A 17424-nucleotide genomic window follows, 5' to 3' on the forward strand; every position below is an offset into this window, starting at 1 on the left:
TTAGAAAGTAGGACTTGAAAAATTATAAAGTACTGTACAACTATAAGGGTTTGTCAGGGATAATGGGGATATTATTATAATCTTGTACTCTCAAAAGAATCCTTTTCAGTCTCAAACCAACCTCCAGGCAATAACTGGCAGGAAAATGCTCTGAATTTATTGCTCTGTCCCTGAAAACCTTTGCTCACTAGCCTTTGACAATCACCTTTCTAGGCTGGGAAATAGGATATGGTTTCAAGCCCTTGACTGCTGCTAAACCAGGTGCATGACTTTAGACAAATTCTTTTCCCTCTCTCATTTATCTATAAAATGAGGGGGCTGATCTCCGAGACCTCTTCCAGCACTAACATTTTAGGCTTCCAGGATGCCCTCGAGAGGGAAGCCAAGGGGAAGATGTGCACAAGTCCATGTAAGTCCACCCTCAAACTGGATGCATAAGTCGATACACTAGGGCAGGGGAGGAAAGCCAGTAAAGGACTTTTCAAGAACCTTGCTCTGGATCTGTAGAGCAACAAAGACAACTAACCTCTGGATTCCAGGGTCTTCTAGTTCCTCCTCCCCAATCAACCTGTGTATGAGTTCCCTTGCTAGAACAAACAGGTCAGTCTTAACATAATGGCACATGATAAGCAATAGGCCACCGAATGAGAGAAGGGCAACAGTCTAGAGTAGCAGTTGTTACCAACATTCACTGATCCGTTTAAAAATTAGGAGGCATTTGCAGCATGCACTCCAAGCAAGGGGTTAAATCTTTAGCTTCCCATTTTACGTTGGCCCCAATGCAATTAGAAAAAGTTTATATGTATTATGAGACCAATGAAAGGCTATGGGGCTTCAGAAAAAAGACATTAGGAGGCCCTGGATCCTCTTTCAAATCCTGGCATGGCCTCTGTGGGGCAGAGCCATCTGTAGGTTTCCTTTCTCAGGCGCACCAAGTTGGCAATTGGGTCCTCGAGCAGCCTGATACTCATGGACTATTGGCTCCAGCTTCCTAGAGTGCATTTCAGCGCCTCCTGTATTTTAAGCCTAATTAATCTACACCTCAAGAGAATTGAGGAATTGTCAACTTCCTGGCCCTCCTCCTTAAGCAGCAACCCCTCCCTCCCTCTAGGGAATCTCATTCTTCCCAGGAAGCACATTCCAGGTTATCTGTTGAGCAGACAGCCAAGGTTAGTGTTAAAAGGCGAGAGCAATATGGTTTCTATCATTTCTTTCCCCACATAAATCTGTCCATGGGGCCTTCATCCCACCCAGCTTGGTAGAATATAGGGAGCTGTCTTCTAATCACCAAAGACTTGCTATATGAGGAAGTGGCACCCCCTTGGGGGAAAAAGAGGTAATAACACCTGACTTTTGTCTCCAGACTAGATGTTTCCAAGCTCCCCTGGGCTAAAAAGGACTGGCGGGGGCAGTCACACCTAGTCAATCATCAGAAGAATTTCACTTGTTTTTAAAGGCCATTAAAGAGCCTACATCCTCCAGGGCCTATGGATGATTTCAGTGGAATCTGGAAGTCCTTCCTTAAGTCTGTTTGAGCCCTCCTACTTCTCTTATTCTCATTTATTCCCACAGCTAGTCCAACCCTTTAATTTTGCAGAGAAAACGAAGGCCCAGAATAGAAGTCACTTGTCCAAGGTCACGAGTAATAAGTGTAATAAGTCTCTGTCAGGACACTCAAACCCACGTTCTTCAACTCAACGCCAAAGCTCTCTGCATCACACCACACTGCCCTGTTCTCAGGGAACATGGAAAATGCTCATCTCCATACCTTAACACAGCCAAATCATCACGCAAGCAAAAAAGGGAATTGCTACCTGACTGGAAAGTGGAAAATTCCTACGCTCTGCACATGGAAGAGGTAAGGGGACACTAGGAAGAGAAGACAGGGAGTTCTTGATTATTTATCAATATCATTACCATAAGACAAGAAGTGCCAGAACATTTCCCACCCATTGTTCAGCACTTCTGGGAAGTGCTACCATGAAAGCATCATGGTAGAGTAGGCAGAGCACTCACCCAGTGGTCAGATTACCTGGAGTCCCAACTCTGCCACTGAATTTGGAATTAAGATCTAACTTGCTGAATATCTATTTGACCCTGGACAAACTCATTCAACCATCCTGGGCTTCAGCCCCTCTTCTGTAAAATGAAGTTGGATTAGATGGCCCCCACAGAGGTCCTTGTAACTTTAAATCTGTGATCCTCTGTCGTTCCCCATATGTTAAATGAGGTGGAACAAAATGCCATTTAAAGTCTCTTTCCATTAGAACATTCTCATTCTGCTCTTCTCTAAAATTCTCCTGCACCTGAGGAACTAAGGCCTCCAGTAGAGGGGGAACACTCCCAGAAGGACTTGGATGAGAATGACTGTGAGATGTGAAGACTGTGAGATTGTGACCTGGACCAGTGGAGGGCACATCCATAGAAAAATGAGATCACACATCCTCCATTCCTATTCAAGACAGCAAATGTGTCAGCTTGCTCCCATTAGTGAAGGACTGGACAACTGGCTGAAGCTGACCCCTCACCCTGCTTCCCCAGCCATGCACTTCTTCCTAGGGCTTCCCAAGCCAACAAGATGAGTTTTCAGGGATAAGAATTTGTTTACTTAAAATGACATTGTAGGAAATTAATGGTATTGATTGTTTTAAGGCAAATTAGCCTGTTCCTTTGATGAACATGAGAACACACAATATCCTCAGGTGCCAGTCTCATCAACTTGTTCAGTGATGGCAAACCCAGAAGGTCCCTGATTGTATGGGCCTAAAACAGGGTAGAGTTCAACCGCACCGTGGATTACTCCATGCTTCTCACACTGCCCTTTTAGCAGTTACGATTCTCTCTTATGATGCTTTATGTCACATTCTTGAGGGCTGCAGAGTCTGTGGAAGGTGTCTCCCAAAGTGAGCATCAATACTGGATAATCATCGAGTTCTTGACACTCTTCATCCACGATCAAAGTCAACGGTGGAAAAATCAGGTGACCACCACCTTAGGAAGCAAGCCTGAAATCTATCTAGTTTCCACTAAATGCACACACCCCCATCCAAAAAACAGAAGGATCTTGGGCCTCCCGCTCAAGGATCTGACCCAACATCCAAATTCCAAGCTTCGAAGGAAATCCTTAAAGGGGCCTCTTTATTCCACTGAACCCAGATGCTCCCAAGGCCACAAGGATCAAAGGTAAAAGATCAAAAGTAAAGATTTTCAAACATATCTATACACAACTCATAAAAAAATATATACAGTTCCCTTACTATGCAGCACAGACAATTTGGGACCTATCTATGGGTATCCTTGATGAAGACTGCACCAGAGGTGAGAGAGTTGGCCAAGTATAGGCACAAGGTGATACTCCAAGTACCAATCTTACTGAGTATGTGTGTGTTGGGGTGGGGATGCTAAAAGGATTTACCTCCAACTGCCTACTCCCTCCAAAAACCACCAAAACCCCTGAAGCTTCAAGAAAATGAGTAAGTTTCAGCAGACAGAAAACTGCTCTGGGCTCATGCTTTTTTCTGCAGGCCTGCAAAGAGCTATCTGGGAAAGAGGAGGAGGAGAGAATAAAATCAAGTGCACAATTATGAACCTTTTTTGCTTTTCTCCCGATGGTTCAGAGCTGCAGATAGTCCCTAGAGTCGGCATCACTGAGAGTTGGGGATTAATGTCCAAGTTCACCTTCACAAGCCCACTGTGTCCTAAATCAAGCCCCTCCACGAGGGAAACAACAGATGGGAGCAGATGGGGCTTGGAGGAACTGCCAGTGGAGGGGGGGGGAGGGACAAGAATCATATTTGCAATAAAAGGAAGAAGGAAAAAATAAACAAAGTGGTACAAATACCAGAAAGGCACTATGAGCCTTCCATAGATAAATGGCAATGTTCTCCTGCGGCGCCCAGGCTGAGCTCTCAGCTCATGAGCTTCCCTTAGTCTGCTGAGAAGGAATGGGGCCATGCAAACGTGTTATCATTAGCTACTGATCCTAGGGCAGAGATTCTAATTATGAATCAATTTAATAACCCAAGTTTTGGTAGGGTTGAAAATGTAAACCACAAACACTTCTAAGAAACTGAAAGGGGATTAAAAATGATTAAAAACCCCACTGCAGTATCTTCGGGGACTACAGCAGAACTCCCTAGGCAAGTGTCACCCAGGAATAGTAAGGCTTATATAGAGGGTGTCCCAAAAGTCTTACCACCATTTTAAGGCTTAACTGCTTAAAGCTACTGGACTGCAATTGGGGCAGGAACCCGGCAAAATTGGCTAATCTAAGTTCAACAGCCTAAAACGGCACTAAGACTTCTGGGACGCCTTGTCTATTAGGGATTACCACTATTCATCTGTCTCCTCCTGCCTGTCCTCAAGAACAGACTAGCTCCCAAGAGCACAGAAACCAACAGTTCTCCCTCAAATGCTGAGCTAGCTGTTTACTGAAGGAATCCATTTGATGAAGCAGCTGAATAAGTAACTGAGAACTCCAGCTCCTTGTTCAAGTCTGGTCTGGGCTAGGGAGTCTATACCTTTAACACTGGGAGATAGTTCCTTCCTAAAAGGCCACTCACTGGGAGGGAAGTTTTCAAAGGTCCACTTGATCTGCACAAAGCCAGACTCCCCAACATGGCCAATCTGTATCACCAGAGCGGACAGGAATCACTGAGGCCCACCCGGCGGCCAACTCAAGGACCCAGGAACCCCCTTTATGTACACAGTCACTGCCCAAGAAGGATGGGGTCTCCTGTCACACACACCCCTCTGCAGAGTCCCTTTCCAATTTCACCAGACATCTGCAGAACGGAAGTCTGCTGGGTGCATTTAGCCTTGGACAAAGCTACCACGCTCATCCCCCCTCCCCCCAAGGGGTTAGTTCAATTTTATAAGGGAATAGGACCCAGACATGCAATACATCAGAAATGAAGCAATACCAAAGAGTCTAATCACCTAAAGCCCCTAAGATAACCAAGTAGTGTTGCATTCAAATCAAGTCAGTATTCCTTCAAGTGTACAGAAAAGAAAGATTCCTTTGGAGATGTCAGAATCCAGACAGCGCTGCCTGACCTCCACTAAGAGCACAGCTGACAACACAAAAGCCCAGGTGATGCAGTGGGGTCTTCCCTGTCAACGCTCTGTGGGAGGTCCATTGGCATAGAAACAAGGTACAAATGGATGGTAGGAGCTTACTCCCCACAGAGATCCACACCCAGAGAAAAGGGTAGATTCCAACGCCATCAGAGATTGGCAGGGCAAAGGGTAACAGTAGGAGGAGTTGGCTGCTTCTCTTCCGCAGAGGCTGTGGAAGGGTAGGGGGGATGGAGGACACAGCCTCTCTCCCACTCCTTCCCAGGGTGTGATCAGTGCAGGGAAAGCAGTCCATCAGGCTGAGGTACAGTTCAGTTTCGCAAGGCCGCCAACCTAGGGAAAGAGGAGGTGGTCACTTCAGCAGGATCAACACCAGTAACTCCCACTCTCTTGGGAAAAAAGGAGGAGGTTCCTCTTTATATTTGGGCCCATCAAATAAATATATCTTTGCAATCAATACTTGCATTTCATGGGTCCTAAGATCATACTAGGAAATCCTGACTAGGGCACTGGATTGGAAAGAGGTAGCCAGGTAAGCAAGGGCCAGGAACCTGGCAGACTTGGCTTATCTGAGGACGGAGAAATACAATTAATGGCTCATGCTTGGCCCCTGTCCGCTTGGAATCAGCTATTTGATATATGTAGGATGCAGGAAGGAAAAGCAAAGTGGAGAAGAAGATACAGGGTCAAGAACTGAGTTCTATAAGGGTTAATGTTCAACTGTCATTCAGTTCAATAAGTTCAGGATCCAAGTGCTCAAGACACTACAAAAGAACATAGGTGTGATGTATTCACATGTGAAGAAGTCCACTTTGGGAGGCAGCCAGGTGGCCCAGGGAGTAGAGCACTGGCCCTGGAGTCAGGGGGACCTGAGTTCAAATCTGGCCTCAGATACTTGACACTTACTAGCTGTGTGACCTTGGGCAAGTCACTTAACCCCAACTGCCCTGCCCCCCCTCCAAAAAAAAAAAAAGAAGTCTACTTTCCCTTGTTAATGAAGCCTTCTTCAATTACTCCAGCACACAGGGCTCTCTCCCTTCTACTGGATTCATAAAGAGTTACCAAAGGATCTTAATGATACTAAAGGGTAACAGCAGCTTGTATATCCCCCCAGCGGGACTTCGTGGGAGGCAGGTGGATGGAGAAGCACATCTTAAATTTTTCATACATGCCTCAGTTGCCTAGTGCAGGGTCAGTGTTCTGAAAAGACCTGCTATTTCTATTCTGTAGCCAATGGTTTTAAACTTCTATCATCCTTTGCCCAGATGGCTAAAACGGCACATGATCTTTCTTATAAAAGCTTTCTGAGCCTTTGGCAGTAAGGCCTTACAAGTGGTCTCACCCAGCTTACCCACAGCCTAGGAGATGAAAAATAAGAGCATTCCCCTCTCTGGTAGCATGATGAGTGGTGAGCTGACCGCACAGCTCCAGGATCTGCTGCCCAAATGATAACCAGAATGATCCCACAATGCAGAGCGCCAGAACTAGGAATATCCTAGATCTACAGGGTTGGGGGAGTTGGGGGCAGGGGACATGGAAGGACTGTCTATTGAGCAGATGTACCTTCGAGATAGTTGGTCTTCCTGGCTTCTAACAGAGCTCTCTCCCACAGCAGAGGCCCCTTCAGGAAGCTGACTAAGCTGGTCCATGACCTCCAAGCCATTTTCCTCAGCAATCTGCACGATAAGGCTATCCACCTGCTCCTGAGGAGTGGTCAGTGTGGTAGCTGAGCTCATCGAGTCCTCCATCACCTAAAGAAGGAGGGAAAATCATCATTGTAGCAACAGGAAAGAAGAAGGCTGGCAAAGACAGAAAGGGTTCTACTGCACCTAACTTTAAAAATCATCTCATTTAAGCTCCTTTTATGTGGACAGCAGCTAAGGGAGGGATCCCATTCTCTGCTCATCCACATGTCAGGGGCTCCCTGGCCTCGCCTACTCTGTCTCTCAGAACTTCACTGCATCATATCCCTTTGCTCCTTATCAAGACCAACTCTTTTACCTAGGTCTACTCGATCTCCTCGCCCAGCCCACTAGTAGTCTTCTTTGCTGAATCATCATCCATCTCCTGCCCACTAAGTGCAGACATCCACCAAAGGGCTGTCCTGGGCCATTCTCTCTCCAATTACTCTCAATTATTATCTTTATGAAGTAAGATGACTCCCCTATCTATATATCTAGTCCTAAATTTCAGTTCTACCTGCTAAACAGCTGTACTCGGGTGTCCCAATGGCAACTCAAACTCAACCTATCCAAAACGGAGCTATCTTCTCTGCTAATCCAACCCATACTTCTAACTTCTCTTCCACTGAAAGAGAAAATATTTCTATTTCTATTCTTTAGTCACCCATGCTGACCATCTACAAGTCACTCTTGACTATTCCCTCTTTCTCATTTTCCATAGTCCATCAGCTGTCAAGTCTTACTGATTCTCCTATCATCACCTCTCAGAGCTGAGCCCTTTCTTGTCTCAGGATTCCCACCATGATTTGCCCGTCCTTTACCATAACAGCCTCCTAACTGGCTCTGTTGCTCCTGGTCTCTCCCCTTTCCAATCTGTCTCACTAATCATCTCACAAAGGCCCTGGCCTCAATGATTTTCAGTGGTCCCCTGCTGCCTCTGTAAGAAAACAGAAACTCCTCAGTGTAGCATCTAAAACTCACCCAATCTGACTCAATCCATCTTTGCAGACTTATCTCACATCCTTCCCTGTCACACTCTACACTCTAGGCACACTGGTCCATCAGTTATTCTTAAGTCTGACATTCCATCTCCTGTCTCCATGCCTTTGAAAAATTAGTGCAGAACAGCAAAGAGGCTGTAACTGACTCTGCTGGTCCTGAGTCTGGGGACCTCATTCTGCCTGACACATCCCACCTGTGACCTTGGACAAGTGACTTAAACTCATTGGGCCTTCCCTAGTTTATAAAATGACAGGGTTAGGCTAGATGGCCTCAGAAGACCTTTCTAGGTCTAAAGATATGAGCCTATAATGCGCTCTCCCCACACCTCAGTCATGCCCCGTTTCTTTCAAGGCTCAGGCTTAAAGGGCCTTTTCCTAAAGACTCTCCTCCTCTCCCCATTTAGTAGTTTCTGTCCTCGATAACCATGTACTCAGTTATCTATCTACAGTTGGCATGACCCTACACAGAATGTAAGATCCTCAGAAGAAAGCAAGCCTAAGAGGCATGGGATGACCGCACAAAGTCTAAACAGATGTTGGGCACTGCATGCATCATCACAAAGGCTGCTGTGGGGATTTTGTTTTGCTTATCTGTTTCTCTGTTACAAAGGATGGTGGTCTCTGGTAGCCACAGGTAGGGAGGAGTGGGGGACATGTGAATATCATTGTACTACATTAATAAAATTTTTTAAAAAGGAGAGTAAGATCTGCAAGGACAGGGTTTGTTTTTGCCTTTGTATCCCTGGTGCCTCAAGACACTTTCTCAGTAGTAGGTGTTTCATAAATGTTCGTGGAATCATAGTCCCTTCCCTTTCTCAGACTGAATGTAAATAGCAATTGTTCTGTTTTGGTCAGAAACCCTGAGGGCCTTCCTCTCCCAGATAGATTTTTTTTTTTGGACTTAGGTAAAAGAGGCCATTCTTCACCTCCTGTCTTACCTAGCCTTAATTACTTACTGGGGGTTGCCTCAGTCAAACTGAGACCTGGGAAAAATCTTAGCTTTAAAAGGCCTTGGTCTCCCACTGCATCCAGGGCCATTTCCAGTAGTTCTGATCTACATCTGGTCACTGGACCCAGATGGCTCTGGAGGAGAAGATGAGACTGATGACTGCACAGTCCTCCCTCACTTGAATCCAATTCACTTGCAAGTCATGGCATCACTCTTCAAGAACGGAGGACAAACAACAACAACTGACTCGTGGTTTACTGCTGAGTACTTCTGTCACAACGCTGGCCTCTGTCCCCTCTCTATATGGCTGCCTCCATCAAAAAACACACGCAGACATACATCTGAATGCAGCACAAGTTACCTACCGAAGTGTGAACATCCAGATTCTGAACCTGCTGCTCAAATTTGTCCATCACAGCAGACACCTTCTGCAGGTCCATGGTATTGAGGGCTTTGTCTAGGGCCTTGGTCACCTGAGCCATGTTCTTAGTTACCTAAGATAGGGTATGGGTGGACACAGAGGAAGCCAGAGAAAGGAAAAGATTAAAACCAAGAAAATGTCATCACAAAATGAGAAATGATGGATTCTCCGAACTCGCTAGAGCAGTCCTCACTGAACCAAACTGGGCTATCTCCATACTGCTCTAACCCAGCTAAGCGGGCTTTGGGGCTAATCCTGGGGCTTGGAGGAGCATGGATACTTCCTTTCACCAGAAGAGGTCCAGCCTTAATAATAAGAACTGAAGGCATTAAAACAATGTCACAGGATTTCAATAAAGCAGCACATCCCATGTAATTTTTATATCCCCTATAGCACTCAAAACAATGCCTTGTACATCGACATAATAGTTGATGTGAACAAATTAATACAAGGAGTTCTAGAGCAAAAAAGAAGATCTGATAATAGCTAACACTGCATTAACAAAATCCAGCTGCTAGAAAACTACAGTAACTTACCCCCTTCATGGTCACGGCAGTCTGGACCTTGGAGGCCACTGCATCCACACGGGAAGACATCCGAAGCCAGTTCAAACCCTCATTCTTTTTACGGATTGCATTCTCAGCATAGACCCGAGCACATTCCACATTTTTCTGCTGAAGAGCCTGTAAAGACAAAAGGAAATGTTAACTGAAACCAACTGGTTGGAATTGTATTTGCAAAATTTTCTTCTAACTCCTTTCAATCTCCCAATCTTTATTTTTCATCTCAAATGTAATTTGCAAAAGATGCCCACCCTTTCATAGATCCAAGCTATGAACTAGACTAAACTTAACGATAGTTTAAAAGATTCCAAACTTACGAAGATTTCACCATGTAAATTTCTTTGGATGTGCTCCTTTTTTGTTAATTCTGCACTTTTCATTCCCTGGGCCTCATCCCCATGTTAGTCCCAAGCTTTCCAACATTATAAGACAGTAAATAAGTTAAGAGTGCCCCCCACAAGTAACTCACATTTATACAGTCCTTTCAGATTTACCCAGATTCACAATAAAGCCTAACCAAAAAGGAGGAGGGACAGAAAGAGGGTGAAGAGAAAGGAGGGTGCTCATCAAATTTTTTAGCATAGTGCCTGTTTAAGTAGGCACTTAAGGCAGGCAGATCAATAAGATTCTTGAGGCCCTGACACACCTGGCACGGGCATTGCCACAGGGATGTGATCAGACAGAAGGTATTTTTTTACTGTAGAATCACTGCCCTCAGCAGGGCTGCCAGTCACCTCACCTTCTTGACTTTGGCTTGCTCAGCCTTAGAGTCTTTCTCAGCCTTCTTGGCCAACTTCTCCAACTGTTTTGCTGTGAACTGAAAAGAAATAAAAAATGTACTAAGCAGTAACTGGAGAAACAGTGTGAGAGAGGGCTCTCTCAAGTTTTACCAAGTCTCTCTTCACTAGCGAGTAAAGAGTCCCAAGAGGCAATCCTAGTTCTCAGTCTTGTTAGATGCCTTAGGGTACACCCTTGTCACTTACCAGTTATCAGTCACCACTGAGTGCTGGACATTTTAAAGGATGAGGCCAGCTGCTGCAGATGTGTGATTCTTCCTTCTATGGTGGTGCCAGTCAGGTTACCAGGAGCTGTGATTCCTACATTCTCTCTTTCAAACTATTAGTCACATTCCCTTCCAAGCTAAGGAGAGGTCTGAGGAAGTCTGACTAATCCTGTTTCTACCCTGAAGAACTTGCTGGGACAGAAGCTCTCAGAATATAAAGGTAAATACAGAACTTCTGTTAAGTTTGGAAAATCAGAACAATAAATGGTTTTCTTAGATTTATTCTGTAACATCCAAATTGAAGCCCACCATTAATCCCCTTTGAGCCTACCATTAATCCCCTTTATATTCTTGTCTTTGTCTCTGCCCTACACCCTGAAATGGCTTGAAACAGTTTAAGGCATAGTTCTGGGTAGATTGCCCAAGGCTAGTCCCCTGACCGCGGCTCCCCCCCCCCTTCTCCTGATTCGGTATTCTGTATATTCTCTCCACATCAGCATTATGTGCAAGGATCAGTTTCAGGGTAGGGTATAAGTTCATCTTAAGGAGAGACCACCCTGTTACCAAACAGGGTCCCCACACCCTGGGTTATGGTGCAACTATTCTGCTGAACAAGCTAGGTCCCTCCACCCATTCTAGGAAGCTGACCACCCTGGGAGGGACCCCCTTGTCACAGGATGGTCGCACCCCTGTATCCTTGCGCCATATTCCCAAATTAGCTCTGAGCTATGGATCCAACCAATGGCTGATCTTTGCTTCTGTATGTCATTGCTGCTGCTAGCGACCCTCCCTCATTGTGTAATTGTGGTTTTTGCCTTTATAAGCATTGTAGCCCCTCAGTTCGGGACTGCCTGATTTGAGTGTACTTTGAGTATGAACTCCAGGTGGTCGCGCGCTTGGCCAATAAATCCACACTTAAATTTACCTTGAACCCAGGTCTCATCTCACTGTTTATTTTCTACACAACAATTCTATCCATAAATTCTCACGCTTAACTCTCTTGTGGGAAGAAAAAATTGTGAGAAACAATTCACACTCAAAACTTTCTAAAACTTTTAAAGGGTTTTCCATTTATAAAAAGAACAAACAGAAACAAGATTCTGTACAAGAGCTCAAGAGTTAAGCACAGTAGCAGCAATGTTGTAATGATGATCAACTGTGAAAGACTTGGCTACTCTGATCAATACAGTGATCCAAGACATATCCAAAGGACTCCTGATGAAAAAATGCTATCCACCTAGATAGAGAGAACTGATGAACTCTGAGTGTAAATTGAACTATAATTGTCTTGCTTTTTTTGTATGACATGGATAATATGGAAATAAGTTGTGCAACTATACATGTGAAATCACGCACAACTTATTTCCCTAACTGCACAAGGAGAAGCAAGGACAGAAAACATCTTTTGGGGGGATGGCACTAGGTTAAGCTGGCTGGGGCTTACAGACAACAAGTAGATGTTCCAGGAGCTAACTGAATGAGTGATAACATTCCTTTTCAACTATACCTTGAAACCAGTTGGGAGGGGTGACTGCATTCTTGAGCTTAAGTTCACAACTGAGAAATGTGGCCTGACAAAATGGGGCATAGGGTCAATTACAGAATAGAATCAATACAGTAGAAATTAGAGGTAATATAAATTCTTATCTTCTCACATAATTTTTTTTTTAAAAAGAACGAAATGAAGTCTTTGGATACAGCGGGGAAAAGTAGAATGGTATCCACTACTACCCCGGATGCCACTTGGTGGGACCAATAGTATAGGTTTAGCCACCTTTGTAAATAATCCATGCCAGCCCTATTAAATAAGAAAGTGAATTTCCTTATTTTCAATTCCTAATCCAATTAAGAGGAAAGAAGCTCATCAAAATGAATGCGGACAAATTGTTCTTTAGGAAAGAGAAATATTCGTTAAAACAGCCAACACCTACCAGGGCTTTATGCTAATGCTTTCTGATGCCTTAACATCAGCTGTCAACATACACAACTAACAATCCAAAGAACTTCTATGTAGAACCTTCTCCGTGGCACTGCCCCTTCCTAGAAGCTTTGAGAGCCTTGAACTGCTTGCAAAGGATTAACAGAACTTAAGACAGCATCAAATTCCAAGTACTGCAGACCTGAAGCTCACACAAATCAATAAACTCCACCTTCTGAATACACATACATACGTACATGTACATACACACACACATACACACACACACACACACACACACACACACACACACACACGCAATTAATTTTCTTCCACGATCACCAAAGGCAAATTTGATGGCACTATCCATGGCCAGATGCTTAGCCACAAAGTACTTTCCACACATCCCTCTCAGGTGGCAAGTTGCCCTTTTGTGACATTCTCCCTCTGACTATTTCTTTTCCCCTGCAACACTTCACTCCTGTTTTCTCATATTATGTTCTTTGTCCTCTGTTGATCAAGGTTGTACTTGATGTTCATTTTAAACAGATTTCACCAGTGAAAATGTTGGAGGTTAAGAAAGGGGAACACACAAAATATGACTTGCTCTGGGCTTCTGTGCTACATACAGTATTTCCTCTCTAGTCTCACCTTCCAACAAAGCCAGCCCTTAGTTCTCCATAGATTAGAAGAGGAAAGATACTTAAAAATCATCCTGTACAACCCCCTCAATTAAGAAATGGGGAGACTAAGGCCCAGAGAGGTGAACTATTTCCCTCAAAGTGATAACTTAGTGGTAGAGCTGAGAAAGGGGCCCAGGCCTCCTGTCTGAAGTCCTACACTCTTCCCATGCCACTGTTTGGCTACATTGTGTAGGGTACACAGCACCAGTCAATGTGCGACCCTTTTTGAGGGCCCCATTTTTAGAGGCTAAGTGTCTTTTAATGATACATGATCAATCTCAAGGCTTCTAGTGTCTATGTTTTTAGAATATAGTTTTCAACAATATGGAAACTCCTAGATAAGTATGTCAAAACTTGCTTCAAGAATGATTAGTTTCTAAGTTGCTTAGCACAGTGCCTGGCACATAATAGGCATGTAATGAGTGCTTGATGCCTTCCTTGTTTTAAGTGTGTGCATAACTATGAAATCTAGGCCTACTACCTCATTCATTCTGAAGGTGATGGGAAACTGATCATACAAGATGTCATTAACCCTGACCAATCTTGAAGTAACCTCAGAATTTTAATTAATCTGTGGACAGCCAAACTAATCCCATACCTGCTTGAATCTAGGGCAAGTGGTAGCAAATGCTTGGATAAGATGAAGGAAGAAAGAAAAAACAGAAATCTGCCTTACTACTGTTTCCTATCCTCTCTTATGTGTTTTCTAATCCAAAAACCACACTATTTCTGAGAGTACCTGATTGATCGGGAAGACTCATGCAGTGATATCTCCAGTAAGTTTTAGCCCAAAATAACCCGGAGAATGCAAGATGGAGATGACCTCCAGATGGCCTAATTGGCATGTAATCAGGGAGAGACCAAAAGCAAACATAAGTAAAAGTCTACTCTGGTTTAACTAAGAGAGCCAAAACTCAGGTGGAAGGAAAAGGCTCAGCTTTCATGAAATCTCTTTGAAATGTGATATTAATGGATTTGAGGCTGCCTTTTAGAAGCTGAGGCAAGCGAAAGGATAAGTACAGCGTTCAAGTTGTGTTTCTTAAAGATAAGATGCTCAATCTTTTCTGGGTGAGTCAAGCTGACCTGCTTTTGCTCAGCTCCAGACAAGAAAAGCAACTAATAAGCCATCAAGCCAACTAAGAACCCCTTCTTGTCAGCAGCATAACTTTGCCAGAGTATCACACACAAACTTATCATCAGGGCCACAAGCCATTGGAGGTTTTTCTAGTATGTGACACTTATACTATGAATATTTACTAATCATAGGCCAAGATTAAAGAAACAAAGTCCTTTCAGTACATACCTTCAACTGGAACAGGGTATCTGAAAAGAGAAAAGATACAGTTTAAGGATTTTAGAAGTGATTAAATTAAAAGACGATGGCTTTTTCACAAACATATCTAGGAATGGATGCTTCTTGATGCTAATAAAACTAAGAGAAGGAGATCAATCAATAAATATATACATCAAACAGGATTCCAAAGTTACATTGAGAAGGAACTTTATAGCGATCATCTTGTTCACCACCACCATCACCTTTCTACAAATGAGGAAACTGAAGCCCAGAGAGGTGAAATTACTGATCTCAGGTCAAAGGCATTAAGCACCATCCAGGTGTCCTGTCTTATGGGTCCCATTCCAAAGTACCCCATTAGTGGGCTTTCCCTATTCTTCTCCAGTTACTTAACGGTAATGTCGAGTGTCTCACTGACTTTGGATTTTCCTTTCAAACTTTCTGATGAAGGAAAATGAATAAGAAAGGAGGGTGATGGTGTTTATGGCATCAGAAAGTCTCAATTTTAGAAAGCTGGAAGAGAATGCTTTGGTAGGGTTATGAGTTTTTTGTTTCTTTTCTGGCTATTCTCCTCCATGCATAATTGGCCACTTCTGCAAAGACATGCATGAATGACTTGACAAGTCATTCAACATCAACTATTAGCCATAGGATTTCCCTGTTTACTGAATAAGGAAAATTTTTTTCAGAAGGTACAAATAATTTACTGCTGCAACTCCAGTCTCCCAAAAAGTGCTGTAGAGGAGCTTCTGCTCTCTATAAATCAAAGCCATTGCCCTGGGCCTAGGCCTTCAGCTGCCACAGGTATACGAACCAGTCTAATCAATGCCACACCCAGACTACTGCAGTGATCTCAGCAGAGGTCCACAACACCAGAGTAAATTTTGTTTTGGGAGAGAAAGGTTTCACCTCAGAGCAAATTACTATTGTTGAGTAAAACTGGGTCTGGGAGTGAAAGTGAATGCTATGTACTCTTATCATGACCAAGCTTGACACCCCTCCCCCCAAGGGATAATGCACCTCCCTCTCTTTCTTTTGGGGGACAGGTAGGGGAAACCAAGGCCATACAGATGTGAGATGCATATGCTGTCAGACTCAGTTGATGTGTTGGTTAGTTTAGTTGTACTGTTCTTTCCTTGTGTTTTTTTTTTCTTTTTGTTTTTTCCTTCTCTTTGCTAAAGGGATAGCTCTAGGGGTAGAAGAACGATATATACAAAAATTAAGGTGAGTTAAAACGTTATTAACACAAATTTTAAAAGTGAAAACAAAACTGAGTCCGGATGAGTTATCATGAGGCATCAATACAGCATGCATTGCTATGTGACTCTGATACACGAGGACCGGGACATTTAGGAATCCTGACAGCATCCAAGACTTTGATAAAGAGGATCTCTCCTTCCAGCTCCTGAACATTTTGGCAAATGTAGCTTTCGGTCTTTTTAAAGTGAGGCTTCCATTGCAAAAAGTTACCAGGGATGTAGTAAAAGGAATTCACGGTCAGTCAGGAGTTGAAATATTTAACTGCTGAAATCCCTTCCAATTCGGATATTCTGTGATTCCTTGGTGCAGCTGATTCCTCACGGTCACCTCTCCCGCATGACACCAGTTGGCTGTGCTTACTTCTCTAGATAAGACTAAACTATCAGCTCTTCCCTAGTCTATTTATGAAAGATGTCGCTCAGATACAGACTGGATTTAGATGGCCTCTGCACACAGTAGGCGCTTAATAAGTTTGTCGCATATTATTTTGTATTTCCCCCAACAGTGATCTGCACACGTGGAGAGATGACAGGGATCTCAGGTATCCACAAGTACCTGGCACTATTTCGGGGGGAAGGGAGATGTCAGGGCTCAGAAATGGACCCTGGTAACTCAGAGCCATAGAACTGCAAATGTCCACACAAATCATCCCGTCTCGGGGTACCTGGGACCGGGTTCTCCAACATCCCCCCCACCCCGTGCAGTCACAAAGCTTCCGTCGGAAGATTACCGAGAACCGGGAAAGTAACAACTCTAAAGGCAGTTCGTATTCTGTGATCGATCGATCAATCAACACCAATTAGGCACCAATAAAGTCCTGGACGCCTGCTAAACACCGGGGAGACCAAGGCGGGCTGACCCAGTGCCTGCCCTCAGGGAGCTGACAATCGAAGAGCAGGGATGAAATGAAGACGGACAGGAGGCCCGGCGGCCACCACTGGAGGGCGTGGGGTCCCGCCACGCCCCCTTCCCTCGCACCACCATTGCCCCCACCCCCGCCCCTGCCGCACAGGTGAACCCCGCGGTAAAGGGGGAAGGGGTGGAGCCCCGCACTGGGGCCGGGTCCGAGGGGACACGAAGGCTGCTCCCCGCCCCCCCAACGTCAATCCTCCTCAGCCGCGGTCCCGGGCTGTCTTACCGTCCATGGCGAACGGGCCGCGGCGCCGGCGCCTCAGAGGCCGCTGGGCTGGGGTAGAGGACCGGAGCTGGGCGGGAAGGGGGGGTGTCAGCGTCCAATGTCGGCGACCCCGGCCGACCCGCAGCGCCCCAGACGGCACTTCCGGGAATGCCCTTCCTGGTGCTGCGCTTCTCTTCTCGCGAGAAGAATGAGCAGGATTCGTCCCGCCCGCCTTCGCCCCGCCCCTTCCTTCCGCCCCATTCCCCCGTCCATCTTAGCAGGGCTCTTCCGAGCCACGTGATGAGGGTGCGCCCCTCGCAATTCAGCAGGGCGGGGCCAAGGAGAGGCGGGGCCATGGGGTGGGTGGCTCCTCCCCGCGGGCTCCCGGCCCCCGGCCCCGCCCCTCCCGGGTGCTGACGACACCGCAGCTCTTGTGAGTCACAGTGGCCCGGCCTTT

The 17424-nt window shown here is 45.1% G+C and overlaps 1 protein-coding gene across 1 annotated transcript; it reads right to left on the reverse strand.

Moving 5' to 3' along the window:
• Positions 1-2583: 2583 nt before the first annotated feature.
• CHMP1A (charged multivesicular body protein 1A) lies at positions 2584-17237 on the reverse strand. Its single transcript, XM_036750171.1, has 7 exons — positions 16989-17237; positions 14600-14619; positions 10432-10509; positions 9666-9812; positions 9074-9202; positions 6640-6827; positions 2584-5409 (listed from the first exon to the last, which is right to left on the reverse strand). The coding sequence occupies exons 1-7, from the start codon at positions 16993-16995 to the stop codon at positions 5388-5390; spliced, it is 591 nt and encodes a 196-aa protein (XP_036606066.1). The 5' UTR covers positions 16996-17237; the 3' UTR covers positions 2584-5387.
• Positions 17238-17424: the final 187 nt, after the last annotated feature.

The sequence above is a fragment of the Trichosurus vulpecula genome, chromosome 3 (genome assembly GCF_011100635.1).
Source record: "Trichosurus vulpecula isolate mTriVul1 chromosome 3, mTriVul1.pri, whole genome shotgun sequence".
NCBI classification, from domain to species: Eukaryota; Metazoa; Chordata; class Mammalia; order Diprotodontia; family Phalangeridae; genus Trichosurus; species Trichosurus vulpecula.